Below are 22,474 nucleotides of genomic sequence, written 5' to 3' on the forward strand. Positions count from 1 at the left end.
GCCAACTCAGCTCATCTTAACATATACGTTTAGTACAGATTTATTTTTTATTTAAACTAATTTGCTCAAATATTTGACTTAAAATACTTTTTCCGATGACCAGAGCAGGGTATTTTCATTATCAGCCGCTTGTGTTTCTTAAAGTGTCTGTAAACATCTCCACATTCATTGCTAGCTTCCCTAAATTAGCTAGCTCGCTAAAGTGGGCACATTTCAGGCAGAATGCTGAAGGATGAAGCAGTAAAACACCGAATGTATTTGGTATATGTATATGTACACTGTATACCTTTCAGTGTAGGCAGGACAAGAGTATACAGTCTGTATAGCGAGATCGATATAACTTTATTGTCATTGCATAGCACAGGTACACAGCAACGGAATGCAGTTTAGCATCTACCAGAAGTGCAAAGAGTGGTTCTCTTTTCTTGATGGAAGGTTAAAACAGTTTATGACTGGGATGTGAACAGTCCTTGATGATGTTGTGAGCTCTGCACAAACCATCTGCTGTGGTGAAGGTGCTCAATGGCAGGTAGTTTCGGTGCCAGTGATGCATTGGGGATTTTAAACCACCCTTTACAGGGCTTTAACGGTCACACACAGTGTAGCCTCCGTACCATACAGTGATCGAGTTAGTCAGGATGTTCTCGATCAATGGTGTAAGTTTGATTTTGGTGGGGACAAACATTCCCCGTATTTGTGCATAAAACTATTGTTAAAAATATTTTCTTACGGACATCAGTGATTATGCATAAATATATATATAGGCTTGGTCGAATTATTGCTAGGGACAATTGAGTGTTCCCTGGATATCCCTACCCAAATCGACGCCCTTGTTCTCGATGATGCAGCAGTAGAAACTTATTAAAATCCCTGGGGACAGATGAGCTTTCTTAAGAGCAGGCAGGACACGAAACAAAAAATCTCCAGAAGGTTTCTGTTTATTTAAAAAAGCATTAAATCTTGTTATTAAAAAAATAAAAAATACTGTCACACTGTCCCTTTATATCAGAAAATAAACACATGCTTTTACTTTCGTACTGGGAGACAGAATATGAAGTGTTTACACTGTGTTTATTTAGTCAGATGTGTGAGAACACTGATTTGACACTGGGGAAAAGGTAGAAATAAAAAACTGGGAAAAAAAAAACTAACAGTCTTAATAGGTTCAATATCAGTATACATTTACAAAATAAAAAAACACTCTGAAATCAGTTCCATGTAACACACACACCAAGCAATACACCAAGTTCTACATAGTGTATAACAGATCTCAAATATTTGACTTACAACATTTTTTTTTTGATGACCAGCCACGTTAACATTTTTTGATGGCCTTTCCAGCCTCGTTAACATTCTTGTGTTTCTTAAAGTGTTCGCGTCTACTGTAACTCTCTCAGTTTCTCACCAGTGTGAAAGCGTTGGTGAATTTGGAAAGCACTCTTTTGTAAAAAACTCTTCCCGCAGTCTGAGCAGTGATACGGTTTCTCTCCGGTGTGAATGCGTCGGTGCACCTTGAGATTATATCCGAGTGAAAAACACTTCCCACACTCGGTGCACCGATGCGGTTTCAGTCCAGTGTGAACGCGCATATGTAGTTTGAGCTGACCCTTACTTCTACACCTCTTCCCACACTGCAAGCAGCAAAACGGTTTCTCTCCAGTATGAATGCGTTGGTGGGTTTGGAGATTAGACTTTAGTGTAAATTTTTTTCCACAGTCTGAGCAGGAATACATTTCTCCTGTGTGAACGCGTTGGTGTTCCTGGAGATTATAGCTGTATGAAAAACACTTGTCACACTCCAGGCACTGATACGGTTTCAGTTTAGTGTGAACACACTCATGAGCATGGAGCTGAGTGCTGCATATAAAACCCTTCCCACACACCAAGCAGCTAAACGGTTTCTCTCCAGTATGAGAACGTTGGGGAATTTTGAAATTACACTTTTGTCTAAAATCCTTCCCACATTCTGAGCAGTGATACGGTTTCTCTCCGGTGTGAATGCGCTGGTGAATTAGGAGATTACACCTGTGTGAAAAGCTCTTTTTACACTCCAGACACTGATACGGTTTTTCTCCTGTGTGAACGCTTTTGTGTTTTTGCAGCGAAGTAAAGTATTTAAAGCATGTACCACATTCCGTGCAGGTGTACGGCTTTTCTCCTGTATGAATGCGCATGTGTACTTTGCACTTGTAGTTCTGAGTAAAACCTTTCCCACAGAACGAACACTGATACGGTTTCTCCCCAGCATGAATGCGTTGGTGTATTTGGTACCTATTCTTCTGAAAAAATCTCTTCCCACAGTCTAAACACTGCAACGCTTGCTCTCCCGCGTGAATTTGTGCGTGTCGCCGAAGATTACTCTTATTTGTGAAGCGCCTTCCACAATGTGAGCACTGATGAACTTTCAACACCTCAATAACTGATGAGCTGAAAGACCCAGAAGACGTCTGAAGTCTACTGGACCTTCTAACAGGTGTTAGATTCTGAGCCGTCGTCATCCTAATTCTTGACTTTCTTGAGAGTTAAATTTAGAATAGGCAACAAAGATGATCGCAGGAGAAGACTTGCACCAGGATGTTACATCAGAAACCTACAACAACAAAAAAAGTATTAATCAACAGTTTCTTTTTAAGAATAATTCATTTAGATTAATTTACTCACATGAACTTCAGAGACAACAAAGAGCTTTTATTTTCTGTAAGCTGATTAATGTGTTCTGGGGAACTTTCATTCTATATGTTCACTATACTGTATGTTCACTATACTATATGTTCAGTGTATGTTCACTATACTATATGTTCAGTGTATGTTCACTATACTATATGTTCAGTGTATGTTCACTATACTATATGTTCACTGTATGATATGTTCACTATATGTTCACTATACTATATGTTCACTGTATGTTCACTATACTATATGTTCACTGTATGTTCACTATATTATATGTTCACTATACTGTATGTTCACTGTATGTTCACTATACTATGTGTTAACTATACTATGTGTTCACTGTATGTTCACTATACTATGTGTTAACTATACTATGTGTTCACTGTATGTTCACTATACTATGTGTTCACTGTATGTTCTAACGTTAGATTCTGGAACATTGTTCCAGAAAAACACAAAGTTATTTGGATTACATTCTGCTTTGCTAAGATGTTAAATTCCAGCTCCTAGAAAAAGTTGAAAAATGAATAGGAATCGTTTAAAAGTCCAACCAGGATTTAATGATAGAATGTGGGGCATATAAGCCTTTATCATCACCACATATACAATACAGCACAGTTTTCTTCACAAATCCCAACTGAGGAGGTTGGGGTCAGAGTGCAGGGGCAGCTATGATAGCGCCCCTGGAGCAAGGGAGGGGTGAGGGCCTTGCTCAAGGGCCCAACAGTGGAGGCTTGGCTGTGCTGGGGCTTGAACCCCGATCCTCTGATCAATAGCCCAGATCCTTAACCAGTTGAGCCACAGCTGTAAAGACTGTTTATTGTAAATGAATCCTGTCTATGAAAAATTGCCAATACAACAATTCAGTGATGTTTGGATCCGTACAGTTATTGCATATGTATATGCAACTCAGTGTTAAGTGATATTTACAGTAAGTAACTGGGTTGTATAATGATGAGGGTCCCACAGCTGGTAATTACAGCCACTCAATCAAGCCCTACAGGGAAAAGCAGTAATGTTTTACATCCAAAACAAACACAGAGCAACCATGAAGATCCAACGCTGACAGTACAACGATGGGCTTTGAAGCTGTAGATGCAGGACCACTTCCAAGGTATTGTAGAGCAGCAGAGCTAAATACGGAACCCTTTTCTAACCCCACTGATGATGTAATTACGGGTCTTCACCTCCAAGCTCAGGGCAGATTTGTTCATCCTTCCTGTGAATGCGCTATGTAATGATTTTTATCAGAAAGACTTTTGTTCTGGTCTGAATACTACGAGCTGTTAAGAGAACAATATATCTGTTAAGCAGGATTTTTAGTGCTTGTGTTATATGAAGTGTTATTAAAATGAATTAATAAGTAATGTAATCGATTTGTGAACAGTTTCTGTAGCTTCTGTTAGTGATTTTGGAGGTCAGTGACAAACTTTGTGTATAAACATTTAGTGTTTTGGAATTTGTGAATTGTGTCGCTAATCATCTATTGGAAAGGTGTGTGTGTGTGTATTTGTGTATGTATGTATGATTGTATGTGTGTGCGTGGGTATGTATGTGTACACGTGTGTGTGTGTATATGTATGTATACAAGTGTGTGTATATATGTGTGTGTGTGCGTGTGCAAGTGCGCGCGCGCGTGTGCATATATGTATGTATACAAGTGTGTGTAAATATGTGTGCATGTTCGCGCGTGTGTGTGCGTGTGTATATGTATGCGTGCGTACCGTGTGTGTGTGTGTGTGTGTGTGTGTGTGTGTGTGTGTGTGTACACGTGACTTCAGCATGGCGTCTCTCACAGTGACAAAACACCAGACAATAATCACCAACAAGGAGAGAAACTAACCTGTCAATGTGTGGAGGAACGGGACCGAGACGCTCACAGCGACACCTACTGGAGGACAGTTATAACCATCAACCAGTGAGCAAAGGGAAAATAAAAGAAAACTAAACAACAGAATACACTTGAACAGACACGTGGCACATATGAGTCTGATAATTGTGTAAGCAGCTATCAATCAGAAACTTAAAGATTTTCACTGTAATCTTCAACATAGTCCTGAATGTCAAATGTTCAACAAAAATCATTATATAGGATTATGAGACATTTCAGCATAAAACAAACCTTTCATATTTCCTTTTAAGAAAACTACAACCATATTAAGACGTGTTTTATTTCTCTGATCATACTGTCGCAGTACAAGAACGCCTTATTCACAGACATCCACATAAATATTCACATATATGGTAGAAATCAGACTATTTAATTAACAGGTTATCCAATTTCTTTTGATTTATGGCTAACAATTCTACATCAGCTATGTGACCACTCTGGTTCAGAATTTAAGAAGAAATACTATTCAACATAGTCATGCATCAAGATTATAGTAAAATCATCAGCTCATTAATTGGGTGAATTTAAAATGCTTTGGAATAACTCAGTTTCGTAAGCATGAACCTGTCAGATGAGAGTAACTAGAAGGGAATACATCGTATGCACCAGCAGAATGTCCAAAGTTCAAAGATATCATTTGACCCAAAATAAGTGCCGAGTGTTCAACGATTTAGCTATCAGTCTTTGTGGAATCGTCCTGATTCTCAGCCGTGTGCACTTGTTGGTGTCGCTGCAGGTTTCTCTGTGTCCTAAAACTCTTCCCACACTGGGAGCACTGATACGGCTTCTCTCCAGTGTGAATGCGCTGGTGTTGTTGGAAATTACTATAACTGGTAAAGCTCTTGCCACATGCTGAACAGTAATAAGGCTTCTCCCCTGTGTGAATGTGTTGGTGTAGCTGGAGATCGGTTCCTTGTGTAAAACTCTTGCACACTCTAAGCCTGATACGGTTTATCGCCGGTGTGAATATGCAGGTGTTTACGGAGATTACCCCTCTGTGTAAAACTCTTCCACAGTATGAGCACAGGATACGGCTTCTCTCCCGAGTGAATGCGCAGGTGTTGTTTGAGATTACTTTTCCCACGAAGCTCTTCCCACACTGTAAGCAGTGATATGGTTTCTCTCCTGTATGAATTCGTACGGCTGTACCAGAGTGCCTCTCTCGCTAAAACACTTCCCACACTGTGAGCAGTAATAAGGCCTCTCCTCCAGTGTGAAGGCGCTGGTGGATGTGGAGGGTTCCCCCACTCGACTAAACTCTTGCCACAGTCTAAGCAGTGATAGGGTTTATCCTCCAGTGTGAATGCGCAGGTGTGTGTTGGAGGTGAGTCGTCTGTGTGAAACTCTTCCCACAGTCTGAGCACTGATATGGCTTTCTCCCCTGTGTGTGTTCGCTGGTGTTGTTTGAGAGTACTCTTCAGACTGAATCTCTTCCCGCAGTATGAGCATGGAGATACGGCTTCTCTCCTGTGTGAATGTGGCTGGTGTTGTTTGAGATTGCACTTTTGACTAAAACGTTTCCCACATTGCGAGCACTGGTGAACATTTCTGTAGTGGTCCTTGAGACGTGTCAGTATGGAAAGTACCCAGGTGACCATTGGAAGACTACTCTGGAGCTTCGTCTGTCTGGTGGTTCCAGGTTCTCAGTTTATATCCATTACTTCTCTTATTTTGTTCTTGCAGAAGTAAATTTATAGGAAGAGGACGGTGGAAAAAAGACAGCAGAAGGCGGGACAAACACTTGAGTCGAGATCAGAAAAGAGGGATAAATGGTCAGTGGTTGAATATATTTAAAACAAATAAAAACACAGTGTTTCACATAAGAAGCTGAAATTTTAGAGCTACATCACTTTTCCTGTCTGAAAACAGCTGGTGCGTTCTGGAAGGAAAATAGGTGAAAGAAGGTGCAGTATCGATAAAGTCCTGATAAATCTGAGTCATTGCCCTCAGACTGATTTATTTGATGTAGTTGCTGTTCACTGAAGACGTCGTTCCAGTAGCTGTCTTTCTGTGGTACTAATGTAAGGGACACTACAGAAGACAGCAGCACCCCATGTTCGTGTTCATAGCTCATAGTGTATAGCGACTTGCACCAATAAATCCACCAAAGAAAGAGATGGTTACTCGGTGCAGCAACTAAAGATTATAGTAAAGACAGTAGAGCACACACGATATCTACACCTGTAAAGACTCAAACACTAATAACTTTGTAATATAACATATTGAGACAGATTCAACTATTAGATAAAGTCTATATGTTCACACCCAAGAGCCACAGGTGGTTGGAAAAATGTGCTTAAATAATTGAACTAATTACTTAAACACATAAAATAAAATGGATTTTTTTTAAGGTTTATTTCATTGCTTTCACTGTCTAGCAATAGCTCCAAGAAAGAAAGAAAGTTTTTACAAACTGTGAGGTACTAATTTAAATCTCAAAGCAATCTTAAAGACAAACGGTAAAAAAACAGAAACCTTTAATTAGACCAACTGCACTGTAGTACTGAAAACTGCTTGTTTTATATAATTTTTTGACATATTACGATATTTGCGAGATGAATTCTGAGGAGAACAATATTTAGCTCGATAAACCTACATACTAAAACTAAATGATTAGCATTGCTAAACCTGGTAGCACTTATTAGTAAAACCAACATGTAGTTCAAGTTGAACATTTGATATTTAGTCAATGATTAGCCGAAAACATTTAGAGTCCTGATTGTATACAAAGTTCACTACAGAGTGTGTAAACACACTATTATCTCTCTATGTGCACTACAGAGTGTGTAAACACACTATTATCTCTCTATGTGCACTACAGAGTGTGTAAACACACTATTATCTCTCTATGTGCACTACAGAGTGTGTAAACACACTATTATCTCTCTATGTGCACTACAGAGTGTGTAAACACACTATTATCTCTCTATGTACACTACAGAGTGTGTAAACACACTATTATCTCTCTATGTGCACTACAGAGTGTGTAAACACACTATTATCTCTCTATGTGCACTACAGAGTGTGTAAACACACTATTATCTCTCTATGTACACTACAGAGTGTGTAAACACACTATTATCTCCCCTGTAGTGCACTACAGAGTGTGTAAACACACTATTATCTCTCTATGTGCACTACAGAGTGTGTAAACACACTATTATCTCTCTATGTGCACTACAGAGTGTGTAAACACACTATTATCTCTCTATGTACACTACAGAGTGTGTAAACACACTATTATCTCTCCATGAAGCACTACAGAGTGTGTAAACACACTATTATCTCTCTATGTGCACTACAGAGTGTGTAAACACACTATTATCTCTCTATGTGCACTACAGAGTGTGTAAACACACTATTATCTCTCTATGTGCACTACAGAGTGTGTAAACACACTATTATCTCTCTATGTGCACTACAGAGTGTGTAAACACACTATTATCTCTCTATGTGCACTACAGAGTGTGTAAACACATTTATCTCTCTATGTGCACTACAGAGTGTGTAAACACACTATTATCTCTCTATGTGCACTACAGAGTGTGTAAATACACTATTATCTCTCTATGTACACTACAGAGTGTGTAAACACACTATTATCTCTCTATGTGCACTACAGAGTGTGTAAACACACTATTATCCCTCTATGTGCACTACAGAGTGTATAAAGACGCTATTATCTCTCTATGTGCACTACAGAGTGTATAAAGACACTATTATCTCTCTATGTGCACTACAGAGTGTGTAAACACACTATTATCTCTCTATGTGCACTACAGAGTGTGTAAACACACTATTATCTCTCTATGTGCACTACAGAGTGTGTAAACACACTATATCTCTCTATGTGCACTACAGAGTGTGTAAACACACTATATCTCTCTATGTGAACTACAGAGTGTGTAAACACACTATTATCTCTCTATGTTCACTACAGAGTGTGTAAAACACACTATTATCTCCCTGTAGTGCACTACAGAGTGTGTAAACACACTATTATCTCTCTACTGTACACTACCAGAGTGTGTAAAACACACTATTATCTCTCTATGTACACTACAGAGTGTGTAAACACACTATTATCTCGCAAGTAGTGCACTACAGAGTGTGTAAACACACTATTATCTCTCTATGTGCACTACAGAGTGTGTAAACACACTATAATCTCTCTATGTGCACTACAGAGTGTGTAAACACACTATTATCTCTCTATGTGCACTACAGAGTGTGTAAACACACTATTATCTCTCTATGTACACTACAGAGTGTGTAAACACACTATTATCTCCCCTGTAGTGCACTACAGAGTGTGTAAACACACTATTATCTCTCTATGTGCACTACAGAGTGTGTAAACACACTATTATCTCTCTATGTACACTACAGAGTGTGTAAACACACTATTATCTCCCCTGTAGTGCACTAACATAGGAAGTAGAAAGGCATTTAGGACACAGCCACTGTTAGCCGAGTTGAACTTACCTTGATCTTTCCAGCAGAACACAGTTAAGCACCTGAAATACACCACAACGGATCAGATGGAACTGTGGAGGTAAAACCCTGTCAGAAATATTTTACTGTAAAGATGATTAGTAGAGTCGGAGAGCTCAGATCAGCAATCAGAAAAACTGCAGCACGTCTTCTTCTGTTTCTGTCAATGTGTGGAGGAACGGGACCGAGACGCTCACAGCGACACCTACTGGATCGTTATAGTTCATAATGGCCATAACATAAGGCTATTTTGACAGTAAATCCCCAGATAGCAGGTATTAGTATAAGATCTGCAGGTCTTAGACAGATCAAGAGAAAAAACGTCTTTCTTAGGAGTGGTTACACAGGAAATCCTGTTGTGTCAGAAAAACAATCCTACGGTTGCTCCCGAGTGTTTAAATGGGCATGAAGATTAATTAATGTAAAACACAAATGATCAATCACTTATTACTGGTAATATAAATGTAATCAGGTTATATCAGTAATTTCTGTGTGATTGTCTTTCATCAACATGCAAGTACAAAGAAATCAACTTTTCCAACACTTTTGTAAATCTGGTGTAAATGTTTTGCTCAGTGAGGCTTAAGACAAACATTTATATACAGTTTTAACAAGAATGATAAACAAGGCCCAGTGTCTGTTTATTGTCTCTGCAGCTTTATACATGTGACATAAGATGCTATAAATAGCTATAAAACACACAATATATGTAAAGGTTTATATATTTTACTTAAAAGTTATTGTGTGTTTTATAGCTATTTATATAAAGTTATCTCATCCTCAGCACTGCAGCCCCACAGGGGTGTGTTCTGAGCCCCTGCTGTAATTACTGTACACATATGACTGTGTGGCTTCTTATAACTCTACCTCCGTTGTCACATTTGCTGACAACACAGCTGTGATGGGCCTGATGTACAACAAAGAAGAGACGGCCAACCTAGAGAACATTTTAAAATCTAGAGATGTGGTGCTAGAACTGTCTCCTCCTAAAAGACAGCAAGACAAAGAAGTTGATAGTGGACTTCAGCACAAATCTGGAGAGGAGCTACCGACCACTTCGATAAATGGGACTCCAGCGGCGAGAGTGGGTAGTTTCCGTTATTTAGTTGTTCACATCACACAGAACCTTTAATGGTCCTGTCAGATCAACACCATGGCATTTATGGCCTAGAAGAGTCATTAACACCTCAGATACGTAAGAGAATTTAAACTGCCCTCTCAGGTGCTAAGGACCTTTTACACCTGCACTGTTGTGAACATCGTGACTGGAAGCAGCACAGCCTGGTTTATGAACATCATCAAGTAGGACAGGTAAGCTTTCCAGAGGGTGGTGCGATCAACCATTCTCCATGACCTGGAGTCGTTCTTCAGCAAGCAGTGATGGACTAAGACCAGGAAGACAGTGAAGGACATCAACCATCCGAACAATGGAGTCTTCTCCTTGTTATCAGGGAAGTGCTTCCGCTTCTTGCAGCAAGCACAGGGGAATGAGGAGGAACTTCGTCCCACAGGCCATTTGGGTACGTAACCTGGAGAACACGTGGAGCCTTATTTTTATCAGAATATTTTTATAGCACTGAAAAAGCATTGCATGTTTTACTACTGTATGTATGGTGTGACAAATAAAATGAGAATTTTTACATGGTTATTGATGTCAGATTAGCTGGTCTGTGTATTTCAGATACTGCTGACCTTGTACTGGAAACAGTTTTCAGAGTTTAACCAGAATGGTCCAATAATGCATGTTCAGTCAGTGTCTCATGGGATTGTTGTGTATGAAGCCACCCGGAGACTGTCATGCCTTGAACCAATGTTGTGTCAGTCAGCTGTATGGTCTGGTCTTTATCAGCAATCAGGTCTGTGCTGAACTCAGAGGTTATGATGACCCATTAGTTCCTCAGGAGCTCTCGGCTGCACTGTTATAAACTGTTTTAGAAAGGACATTATTTAAATTTACACTATTTACTGTAGAGTGTCACCCAGATGAGGATGAGGTTCACTTCTGAGTCTGGTTCCTGAGGTTTCTTCCTCATATCCTCTAAGGAAGTTTTTCTTGCCACCTTCACCTCCAGTATTTTTAAATCAATTTTAAAATGTAAATTTATGTATTACTTTTTTTATTTTCCATATTATTATTATTATTATTATTATTATTATTATTATTATTATTATTATATATTTTTAGTTCTGTTTCTATATTTCTGTAAAGCTGCTTTGAGACAACGTGAATTGTTAAAAGTGCGATACAAATAAATATAATTGAACTGAATGAATGAAAACCATCCAGTAAGCAGTAGTTGTAAGGCCTCGAGAGGTCAGTGGAGAACGACCAGAAAGGCTTGTCAATTCCCATTGTTTTTGTTTTTTTGCACGTCTTTTCTCTCATCTTTGTGAATGTGTTTGTGTTGCTGAAATATTCTCTGTTTACTAAAAGTCTTCCCACACTCAGAACACTGATACAGCTTCTCTCCCGTGTGAATGCGGAGATGCTTTCGAAGATTACTCTGGTTACTGAACCTCTTCCCACAGTCTGAGCAGTAATACGGCTTCTCTCCAGTGTGACTACGTTGGTGTAACTGCAGACTGTCCTCTCGATTAAAGCTCTTGCCACACTCTAGGCACTGATACGGTTTATCTCCTGTGTGTATATACTCATGTTGTTGGAGATTACACCTTTGTGTAAAGCTCATCCCACAGTCTGAGCACTGATACGGCTTCTCTCCTGTGTGAACACGCTGGTGTCGCTGGAGATTACTCTGGCTGGTAAAACTCTTCCCACACTCTGTGCAGTGATACGGCTTCTGCCCTGTGTGAATGCGTTGGTGTATCTGGAGAGCCGTTCCTTGCCTAAAACTCTTCCCACACTCTAAACAGTAATAAGGTTTATCACCTGTGTGAATGCGTTGGTGGATTTGGAGACCAGTACCTTGTCTAAAACGTTTTCCACACTCTAAGCAGTTATATGGTTTATCTCCTGTGTGAATCCGTTTGTGTTGCTGGAGATTACTCTGGCTAGTGAAACTCTTCACACACAGTGAGCAGTGATATGGTTTCTCTCCGGTGTGAATCCGCTTGTGTTTTATAAGACTGCCGCTCTCAATAAAACTCTTCTCACACTGTGGACACTGATACGGTTTCTCTCCTGTGTGGATGCGCTGGTGTCGCTGGAGATTACTCTGACTGGTAAAGTTCTTCCCACACAGTGCACAGTGATACATCTTCTCTCCAGCGTGAATACTCTGGTGTTTTTTGAGATTGCTCTTCTGACTGAAGCTCTTCCCACACTGTGAGCACTGATATGGCTTCTCCCCCGTGTGAATCCGCTGGTGTTCTTTAAGCGTACTTATTTGACTGAAACTCTTCCCACATTGTGAACACTGGTGAACAAATCTTTTCACTTGTCTATGAGAGGTGTTGGTGGGCAACGTACCAGATGATATTTGGAGCTTACCGGAGCTCTCCGCAGGTTCCATATTCTCACATTTGACCTTGTCTGACTTCATCCTATTCGGATATTTTAATGTTCTTGAAGAAAACCATAAGACATATAGGAAATGGAGAGTAGAAGATGACAGGAAGCCACCCAATTAGATCTGGATTAGAAAGAGGCAAAAATGGTTAATAATTTAATAATCTAATCAATAATTTTAACAAAAATTATATTGCTTAATTAAATTAATTAATTCTTTATTAATTAAACCTAGAAGACGACTTCCTGTAGAGTGGAATGGTTTTTGCCCAGTAAAGTAGCACCTTTTCAGATGGAGTGTTGATGGTTTAATAATGCATTTCTGCATATATTTCTGGTTTCATATATATCAGTAAAATGAATGAACACAAATGACGATTGATGAGATGATGAGAGCACATTTATTTCAGACCAACCCTCCTCATCGTAAACCACTGCTAATAATGGTATCACATGTACAAGGTGCTTGGGAGGGATATTTTACCAATCTTTACACATACAAGAATGTTTATTCCACAGAATGAAGGCAAACATCTTTATCTCTTGTGCAAGGACAATGAGATTATATTTTTGTGTTTACATATTTATGTTTGCTTTTAAACCAAATCATCAAGCATTTTCTACTTTTCTGACACAAGAGTGATGTAATAATGTTCATGGTCCAACAGATGTCAATACAGAGATGGCTGTCAAACGCTTTATCACAACAAACGTCTTGACGTCTCATAAGCTTCTACATGTTCAAAAATACAAACACAACTATTATCTCTCCCGTGTAGGTCACTACAGAGTGTGTAAACACCACTATTATCTTTCCTGTGTAGTGCACTACAGAGTGTGCAAAAACACTTATGTCCCCTGTGTAGGTCACTACAGAGTGTGTAAACACACTTATCTCTTTATGTGCACTACATAGTGTGTAAACACACAATTATCTCCCCTGTAGTGCACTACAGAGTGTATCTGTGTGCACTACAGAGTGTGAAAACACACTATTATCTTCCCTGTAGTGCACTACAGAGTGTGTAAACACCACTATTATCTCCCCTGTGTAGGGCACTACAGAGTGTGTAAACAAAATATTGTCTTCCGTGTAGTGCACCACTGAGTGTGTAAACACACTATTATATCTTTATGTGCACTACTGAGTGTGTAAATGCCACTATTATCTTTCTATGTGCACTACAGAGTGTATAAACACTCTATTATCTCTCCTGTGTAGGTCACAACAGAGTGTGTAAACACACTATTATCTCCCCTGTGTAGGGCACTACAGAGTGTGTAAACACCACTAATATCTCTCTATGTGCTCTACAGAGTGTGTAAACACACTATCATCTCTCCTGTGTAAGCCACTACAGTGTGTGTAAACACACTATTATCTCTCCTGTGTAGTGCACTACAGTGTGTGTAAACACACTATTGTCTCTCCTGTGTAGGTCACAACAGAGTGTGTAAACACACTATTATCTTCCCTGTGTAGGGCACTACAGAGTGTGTAAACACCACTAATATCTCTCTATGTGCACTACAGAGTGTGTAAACACACTATTATCTCTCCTGTGTAGGTCACAACAGAGTGTGTAAACACACTATTATCTCTCTATGTGCACTACAGTGTGTAAACACACTATTATCTCTCTATGTGCACTACAGAGTGTGTAAACACTATTATCTCTCTATGTGCACTACAGAGTGTATAAACACTATTATCTCTCTATGTGCACTACAGAGTGTGTAAACACACTATTATCTCTCTATGTGCACTACAGAGTGTGTAAAAACACTATTATCTCTCTATGTGCACTACAGAGTGTGTAAACACACTATTATCTCCCCTGTAGTGCACTACAGAGTGTGTAAACACCACTAATATCTCTCTATGTGCTCTACAGAGTGTGTAAACACACCATCATCTCTCCTGTGTAGGCCACTACAGAGTGTGTAAACACACTATTATCTCTCTATGTGCACTACAGAGTGTGTAAACACACTATTATCTCCCCTGTAGTGCACTACAGAGTGTGTAAACACCACTAATATCTCTCTATGTGCACTACAGAGTGTGTAAACACACTATTATCTCCCCTGTAGTGCACTACAGAGTGTGTAAACACACTATTATCTCTCTATGTGCACTACAGAGTGTGTAAACACACTATTATCTCCCCTGTAGTGCACTACAGAGTGTGTAAACACCACTAATATCTCTCTATGTGCACTACAGAGTGTGTAAACACACTATTATCTCCCCTGTAGTGCACTACAGAGTGTGTAAACACACTATTACCTCTCTATGTGCACTACAGAGTGTGTAAACACACTATTATCTCCCCTGTAGTGCACTACAGAGTGTGTAAACACACTATTATCTCTCTATGTGCACTACAGAGTGTATAAACACACTATTATCTCTCTATGTGCACTACAGAGTGTGTAAACACACTATTATCTCTCTATGTGCACTACAGAGTGTGTAAACACACTATTATCTCTCTATGTGCACTACAGAGTGTGTAAACACACTATTATCTCTCTATGTGCACTACAGAGTGTGTAAACACACTATTATCTCCCCTGTAGTGCACTACAGAGTGTGTAAACACCACTAATATCTCTCTATGTGCTCTACAGAGTGTGTAAACACACTATCATCTCTCCTGTGTAGGCCACTACAGAGTGTGTAAACACACTATTATCTTTCTATGTGCACTACAGAGTGTGTAAACACACTATTATCTCCCCTGTAGTGCACTACAGAGTGTGTAAACACCACTATTATCTCTCTATGTGCACTACAGAGTGTGTAAACACACTATTATCTCCCCTGTAGTGCACTACAGAGTGTGTAAACACACTATTATCTCTCTATGTGCACTACAGAGTGTGTAAACACACTATTATCTCCCCTGTAGTGCACTACAGAGTGTGTAAACACCACTAATATCTCTCTATGTGCACTACAGAGTGTGTAAACACACTATTATCTCCCCTGTAGTGCACTACAGAGTGTGTAAACACACTATTATCTCTCTATGTGCACTACAGAGTGTGTAAACACACTATTATCTCTCTATGTGCACTACAGAGTGTGTAAACACACTATTATCTCTCTATGTGCACTACAGAGTGTGTAAACACACTATTATCTCCCCTGTAGTGCACTACAGAGTGTGTAAACACACTATTATCTCTCTATGTGCACTACAGAGTGTATAAACACACTATTATCTCTGTATGTGCACTACAGAGTGTGTAAACACCACTAATATCTCTCTATGTGCACTACAGAGTGTGTAAACACACTATTATCTCTCTATGTGCACTACAGAGTGTGTAAACACACTATTATCTCCCCTGTAGTGCACTACAGAGTGTGTAAACACACTATTATCTCTCTATGTGCACTACAGAGTGTGTAAACACACTATTATCTCTCTATGTGCACTACAGAGTGTGTAAACACACTATTATCTCTCTATGTACGCTAGAGAGTGTGTAAACACACTATTATCTCTCTATGTGCACTACAGAGTGTGTAAACACACTATTATCTCTCTATGTGCACTACAGAGTGTGTAAACACACTATTATCTCCCCTGTAGTGCACTACAGAGTGTGTAAACACCACTAATATCTCTCTATGTGCACTACAGAGTGTGTAAACACACTATTATCTCCCCTGTAGTGCACTACAGAGTGTGTAAACACACTATTATCTCTCTATGTGTACTACAGAGTGTGTAAACACACTATTATCTCTCTATGTGCACTACAGAGTGTGTAAACACACTATTATCTCTCTATGTGCACTACAGAGTGTGTAAACACACTATTATCTCTCTATGTACGCTACAGAGTGTGTAAACACACTATTATCTCCCCTGTAGTGCACTACAGAGTGTGTAAACACACTATTATCTCTCTATGTGCACTACAGAGTGTGTAAACACACTATTATCTCCCCTGTAGTGCACTACAGAGTGTGTAAACACACTATTATCTCTCTATGTGCACTACAGAGTGTGTAAACACACTATTATCTCCCCTGTAGTGCACTACAGAGTGTGTAAACACACTATTATCTCTCTATGTGCACTACAGAGTGTGTAAACACACTATTATCTCTCTATGTGCACTACAGAGTGTGTAAACACACTATTATCTCTCTATGTGCACTACAGAGTGTATAAACACACTATTATCTCTCTATGTGCACTACAGAGTGTGTAAACACACTATTATCTCTCTATGTGCACTACAGAGTGTGTAAACACACTATTATCTCTCTATGTGCACTACAGAGTGTGTAAACACACTATTATCTCTCTATGTGCACTACAGAGTGTGTAAACACACTATTATCTCCCCTGTAGTGCACTACAGAGTGTGTAAACACCACTAATATCTCTCTATGTGCTCTACAGAGTGTGTAAACACACTATCATCTCTCCTGTGTAGGCCACTACAGAGTGTGTAAACACACTATTATCTCTCTATGTGCACTACAGAGTGTGTAAACACCACTATTATCTCCCCTGTAGTGCACTACAGAGTGTGTAAACACACTATTATCTCTCTATGTGCACTACAGAGTGTGTAAACACACTATTATCTCTCTATGTGCACTACAGAGTGTGTAAACACACTATTATCTCCCCTGTAGTGCACTACAGAGTGTGTAAACACACTATTATCTCTCTATGTGCACTACAGAGTGTGTAAACACACTATTATCTCTCTATGTACGCTACAGAGTGTGTAAACACACTATTATCTCCCCTGTAGTGCACTACAGAGTGTGTAAACACACTATTATCTCTCTATGTGCACTACAGAGTGTGTAAACACACTATTATCTCCCCTGTAGTGCACTACAGAGTGTGTAAACACACTATTATCTCTCTATGTGCACTACAGAGTGTGTAAACACACTATTATCTCTCTATGTGCACTACAGAGTGTGTAAACACACTATTATCTCTCTATGTGCACTACAGAGTGTGTAAACACACTATTATCTCTCTATGTGCACTACAGAGTGTATAAACACACTATTATCTCTCTATGTGCACTACAGAGTGTGTAAACACACTATTATCTCTCTATGTGCACTACAGAGTGTGTAAACACACTATTATCTCTCTATGTGCACTACAGAGTGTGTAAACACACTATTATCTCTCTATGTGCACTACAGAGTGTGTAAACACACTATTATCTCCCCTGTAGTGCACTACAGAGTGTGTAAACACCACTAATATCTCTCTATGTGCTCTACAGAGTGTGTAAACACACTATCATCTCTCCTGTGTAGGCCACTACAGAGTGTGTAAACACACTATTATCTCTCTATGTGCACTACAGAGTGTGTAAACACACTATTATCTCCCCTGTAGTGCACTACAGAGTGTGTAAACACCACTATTATCTCTCTATGTGCACTACAGAGTGTGTAAACACACTATTATCTCCCCTGTAGTGCACTACAGAGTGTGTAAACACACTATTATCTCTCTATGTGCACTACAGAGTGTGTAAACACACTATTATCTCTCTATGTGCACTACAGAGTGTGTAAACACACTATTATCTCTCTATGTACGCTACAGAGTGTGTAAACACACTATTATCTCCCCTGTAGTGCACTACAGAGTGTGTAAACACACTATTATCTCTCTATGTGCACTACAGAGTGTGTAAACACACTATTATCTCCCCTGTAGTGCACTACAGAGTGTGTAAACACACTATTATCTCTCTATGTGCACTACAGAGTGTGTAAACACACTATTATCTCTCTATGTGCACTACAGAGTGTGTAAACACACTATTATCTCTCTATGTGCACTACAGAGTGTGTAAACACACTATTATCTCTCTATGTGCACTACAGAGTGTATAAACACACTATTATCTCCCCTGTAGTGCACTAACATAGGAAGTAGAAAGGCATTTAGGACACAGCCACTGTTAGCCGAGTTGAACTTACCTTGATCTTTCCAGCAGAACACAGTTAAGCACCTGAAATACACCACAACGGATCAGATGGAACTGTGGAGGTAAAACCCTGTCAGAAATATTTTACTGTAAAGATGATTAGTAGAGTCGGAGAGCTCAGATCAGCAATCAGAAAAACTGCAGCACGTCTTCTTCTGTTTCTGTCAATGTGTGGAGGAACGGGACCGAGACGCTCACAGCGACACCTACTGGAGGACAGTTATAACCATGAACCGGTGAGCAAAGGGAAAATAAACTAAATGATCACATGAGCATCCAAAGTAAATAAAAAGTGAGCGTGTCCCTTTTCCACCCACATATAATGGCTCCGACACCCATGGATTTCAGGAAGCTGGAGCGTGGTCAATGCTGTAGGTAAAACGCGGAATGGAGTTTATTTTATTAGTAATAAAAAAAGACATATGCGCTGAATAGAGACGGTAAAAGTGGGTGGGTCCAATATTACTGGTCTCAAAAAGTGGGTGGGTCCAGTCCCACCCACATATAATGGTTCCGACGCCCATGTAGACAATAATTCTGCTAAAACCAAGGAACGTCTGTCAATAGTGGAAAACTTTAACTTATGCAACATGTAAACTTACCCACCCACTCTCATGGTCACACACTTGACCTGATCTGTTCACCTGGACTAAACTGGGTACCTGGTTAGTAGTACTGGAAAGATACAGCACACTTACCTGCCAATTCGATACTACACCTAATTGAAAACCTGCATTTTCCACAACACTATACGGACGAATGTTTTTGCAGTAAAAATGTGCATTGAGTCAGCTGGGTTTCTGCAGATTGTTTAGTGTTTAGCTCGACATTCAACTCTGGATGGTGACAAGCAGCTGGCCACTCAAGTTGTCACAATATGGAATCAGTATATGACAGTGTTTACATAAAGTTTTGGTCATGTCTAGCACAGTTTTGCCAGTAGTATGTAAAATCCAAAGTGTTTCCAAACTTGATATTTAAACCGTGACGGTGCAGCATGAATCTTCAAAGAGGTTTGACCCTCTGCCTCCAACATGGTTTTACTTCTCACAACAGCTTGAAACTGACATGATGTCATATACTACAGATGACAACAAATACATTGCGCCCTTTGCTGAAATTAAATTGCTAACTTCCCTCCACCACCTATTAGGAAAAGTAAAATAAGTAAATATAAATTGATTCTGTTGTAAAACAATTGTTTTAAAAAGAATTGCAATAGTTAGGTGCATTGATTTTTTTCCCTCAGCCCTTCTGGTCAGCTTCTTTATCCACTATCATCACTAATGTCAGCTATGAAGCCTAAACACTTTTAACCACAGCGCACAAACTCAGCCAGCCATCGTCACATAATATCTCTGGTACTGATGCTCTTGGTCACTGTGTCTGTTTAATCCAAATGATGTATTAATGTTCAGTTACATCCCGAGCAACCAGAGAGATGAAACAAGATTTATTTATCTACTATAATATACTTCATTGTGATTGATATTATGTCATCCATGGTGGATTCTTTAATGTTTAAAGGAATTTTAATAAAGATTTTAAGTGTTTGGTGAAAAGGGTTTGAAAAGAAGAGACTTTTAAAGGAAAATAAATAAATCAAGATCACAACTGTGAGTCAATCATCTGTGGAGAAACTAATCTGAGATCCAATTAAAGAGGTAAAAATAATGTGTAAACATCTGTAACACATGGATGTGTATTTGTGTAATCAGTGTGATGATGTGATGATATCTCTGTGTTGTGTGTAGATGCTGAAGGATTTGACTTTGGATTGTAAAAGATGTTAAAGTGTGAAGTTGTAGCTGAGAGGATAAAAGGATGTGATCAGTCACAGTTATTGTTATGGATCTTCTACATCTGAATATGAATGATTCAGCTCCCAAACTGCTGGAAATGTGGGACGTGTTCTAACGCTTCACCACCATAACTGCTTTATCCTGGAAAAAAGGTCTGAGGAGAGACTCCTGTCATACACCAGACCTGGTGAGTCTCTTATACTTAATGCTGAAAAACACAACAGGACAGAATTACAGACACATTTAAACACATTGCTTATGAACAACAGAAGCATAAATACACACATTAGATGTGACATTTTACAGCACACAGTGAATATTACACAATATCATACAGTAAAGAGACAGTAAGTCAGTAACTCACTGTAGTGTCTCCAGTTTACAGTGTGGATCCTTCAGTAGATCAGAGAGCAGCTTCACTCCTGATTCTCCTGGATTATTATAGTACAGATCCAGTTCTCTCAGGTGTGATGAGGAGTTTGACCTCAGAGCTGAAGCCAGAGCAGCACAACCTTCATCTGTAATACTGCAGTCACACATCCTGCAAGAAAGAAAACCTTCTCACACTTAACACACTCAGTTTTAGTATTGAAAACATGAACTACACAAAATCTTTATATACAGTACATTTACTCTCCATCTCACACACACAACAATGACAATATATCAGATCACTACAATTACAGTTACCACAGAGGAGAACTGGATGTTGTAGTGTTTATTAAAACTGTGTGTGTGTGTGTGTGTGTGTGTGTGTGTGTGTGTGTGTGTGTGTGTGTGTGTGTGTGTGTGTGTGTGTGTGTACCTCAGTATCTCCAGTACACAGAGTGGATTCTTCAGCCCATCAGAGAGCAGCTTCACTCCTGAATCCTGCAGTTTATTGTGACTCAGGTCCAGTTCTCTCAGACTGGAGGAGTTTGAGTTGAGAACTGAGGACAGAACTCTACAGCTTTCCTCTGTCAGATTACACCCACACAGACTGGAAGAGAAATGATGAAATGTTTGATTTATAGTGAAATGAGGTGTTTCCATCAGTGAGAAATAAAGTGTCTACCTGAACACAATGAGCTGGGATACAGGTTATAAATCTGGGTGTAATAGTCGACTCTGACCTCAGCTTTGTTCCTCACATCAATAATATCTCTAAAGTCACATTTTATCATTTGAGGAATTTGTCCATTTTAATGTAAAGAAGAAACAGAAAAACTTTTTCTACATTCAATCATTCCAAGTAGATTAGATTAATGTAACGCACTTTTATGTATTTCACATAAAACCCTTTATACATTACAGTTAGTAACCAAATCAGTCCTATTGTACAGGAACTGTACTGGTTACCTGTGACATCCACAATCATTTTAATATCAGCTCAAATATTTATTTATCATCAACAAATGCTGACTTCCTTAAGGTGAATTTTAATAAGAAGAAGCTTCAGTCAAACTGCTTTTAGTGTCGCTGCTCCCAGGATGTGGATCTCACTCTCAGTGTTTATCCATCAGTCACCTTCACTAAATACATTTACACAGCAGCTTAAACACTGTGTGTGTGTGTGTGTGTGTGTGTGTGTGTGTGTGTGTGTGTGTGTGTGTGTGTGTGTGTGTGTGTGTGTGTGTGTGTGGTGTGTGTGTGTGGTGTGTGTGTGTGTGTGTGTGCGTGTGTGTGTGTGTGTGTGTGTGTGTGTGTGTACCTCAGTGTCTCCAGTGTACAGTGTGGATTCTTCAGTCCATCAGAGAGCAGCTTCACTCCTGAATCCTGCAGCAGTTTATTGTAACTCAGGTCCAGTTTTCTCAGACTGGAGGAGTTTGAGCTGAGAACTGAGGACAGAACTCTACAGCTTTCCTCTGTCAGATTACACCCACACAGACTGGAAGAGAAATGATGAAGTGTTTGATTTATTTGTCTGATAGTGAATTGATGTGTTTCCATCTGTGAGAAATAAAGTGTGGACCTGAACACAAGGTTCTAATATCAGGATAAAAATCTAACATGAACATCTGTGTATAAAGTTGGACTGCTCTTGGACAGATCCATGTGTCTCAGCTCATATGAGACTGAGATGTGTTTAACTTTCTGTAAGAAGATAATAACAGAGACGTCACTCTGAACAAACACGTCTCTTTATTTCTAGCAGAGAGATGTTCA

At 39.4% G+C, this 22,474-nt stretch overlaps 1 protein-coding gene and 1 pseudogene across 3 annotated transcripts; both read right to left on the reverse strand.

Annotated features, from left to right (window-relative positions):
• Positions 1 to 922: 922 nt before the first annotated feature.
• On the reverse strand, positions 923 to 18,650 carry LOC113662742 (zinc finger protein 239-like). 3 transcript variants are annotated; one of them, XM_047814044.1, is made up of 4 exons: positions 18,520 to 18,650; positions 9,050 to 9,263; positions 4,517 to 4,564; positions 923 to 2,590 (listed from the first exon to the last, which is right to left on the reverse strand). In XM_047814044.1, the coding sequence occupies exon 4, from the start codon at positions 2,496 to 2,498 to the stop codon at positions 1,380 to 1,382; it is 1,119 nt and encodes a 372-aa protein (XP_047670000.1). In that variant the 5' UTR covers positions 2,499 to 2,590; positions 4,517 to 4,564; positions 9,050 to 9,263; positions 18,520 to 18,650; the 3' UTR covers positions 923 to 1,379. The 3 variants fall into 3 exon arrangements, with proteins under 3 accessions (XP_047670000.1, XP_047669999.1, XP_047669998.1); XM_047814043.1 differs by having other exon boundaries at positions 4,517 to 4,561; positions 9,050 to 9,266; positions 18,520 to 18,648; XM_047814042.1 differs by having other exon boundaries at positions 9,050 to 9,266; positions 18,520 to 18,648.
• LOC125138475 lies at positions 4,829 to 18,658 on the reverse strand (annotated as a pseudogene).
• Positions 18,659 to 22,474: the final 3,816 nt, after the last annotated feature.

This window comes from Tachysurus fulvidraco, chromosome 5 (genome assembly GCF_022655615.1).
Source record: "Tachysurus fulvidraco isolate hzauxx_2018 chromosome 5, HZAU_PFXX_2.0, whole genome shotgun sequence".
In the NCBI taxonomy this organism is placed as follows: Eukaryota; Metazoa; Chordata; class Actinopteri; order Siluriformes; family Bagridae; genus Tachysurus; species Tachysurus fulvidraco.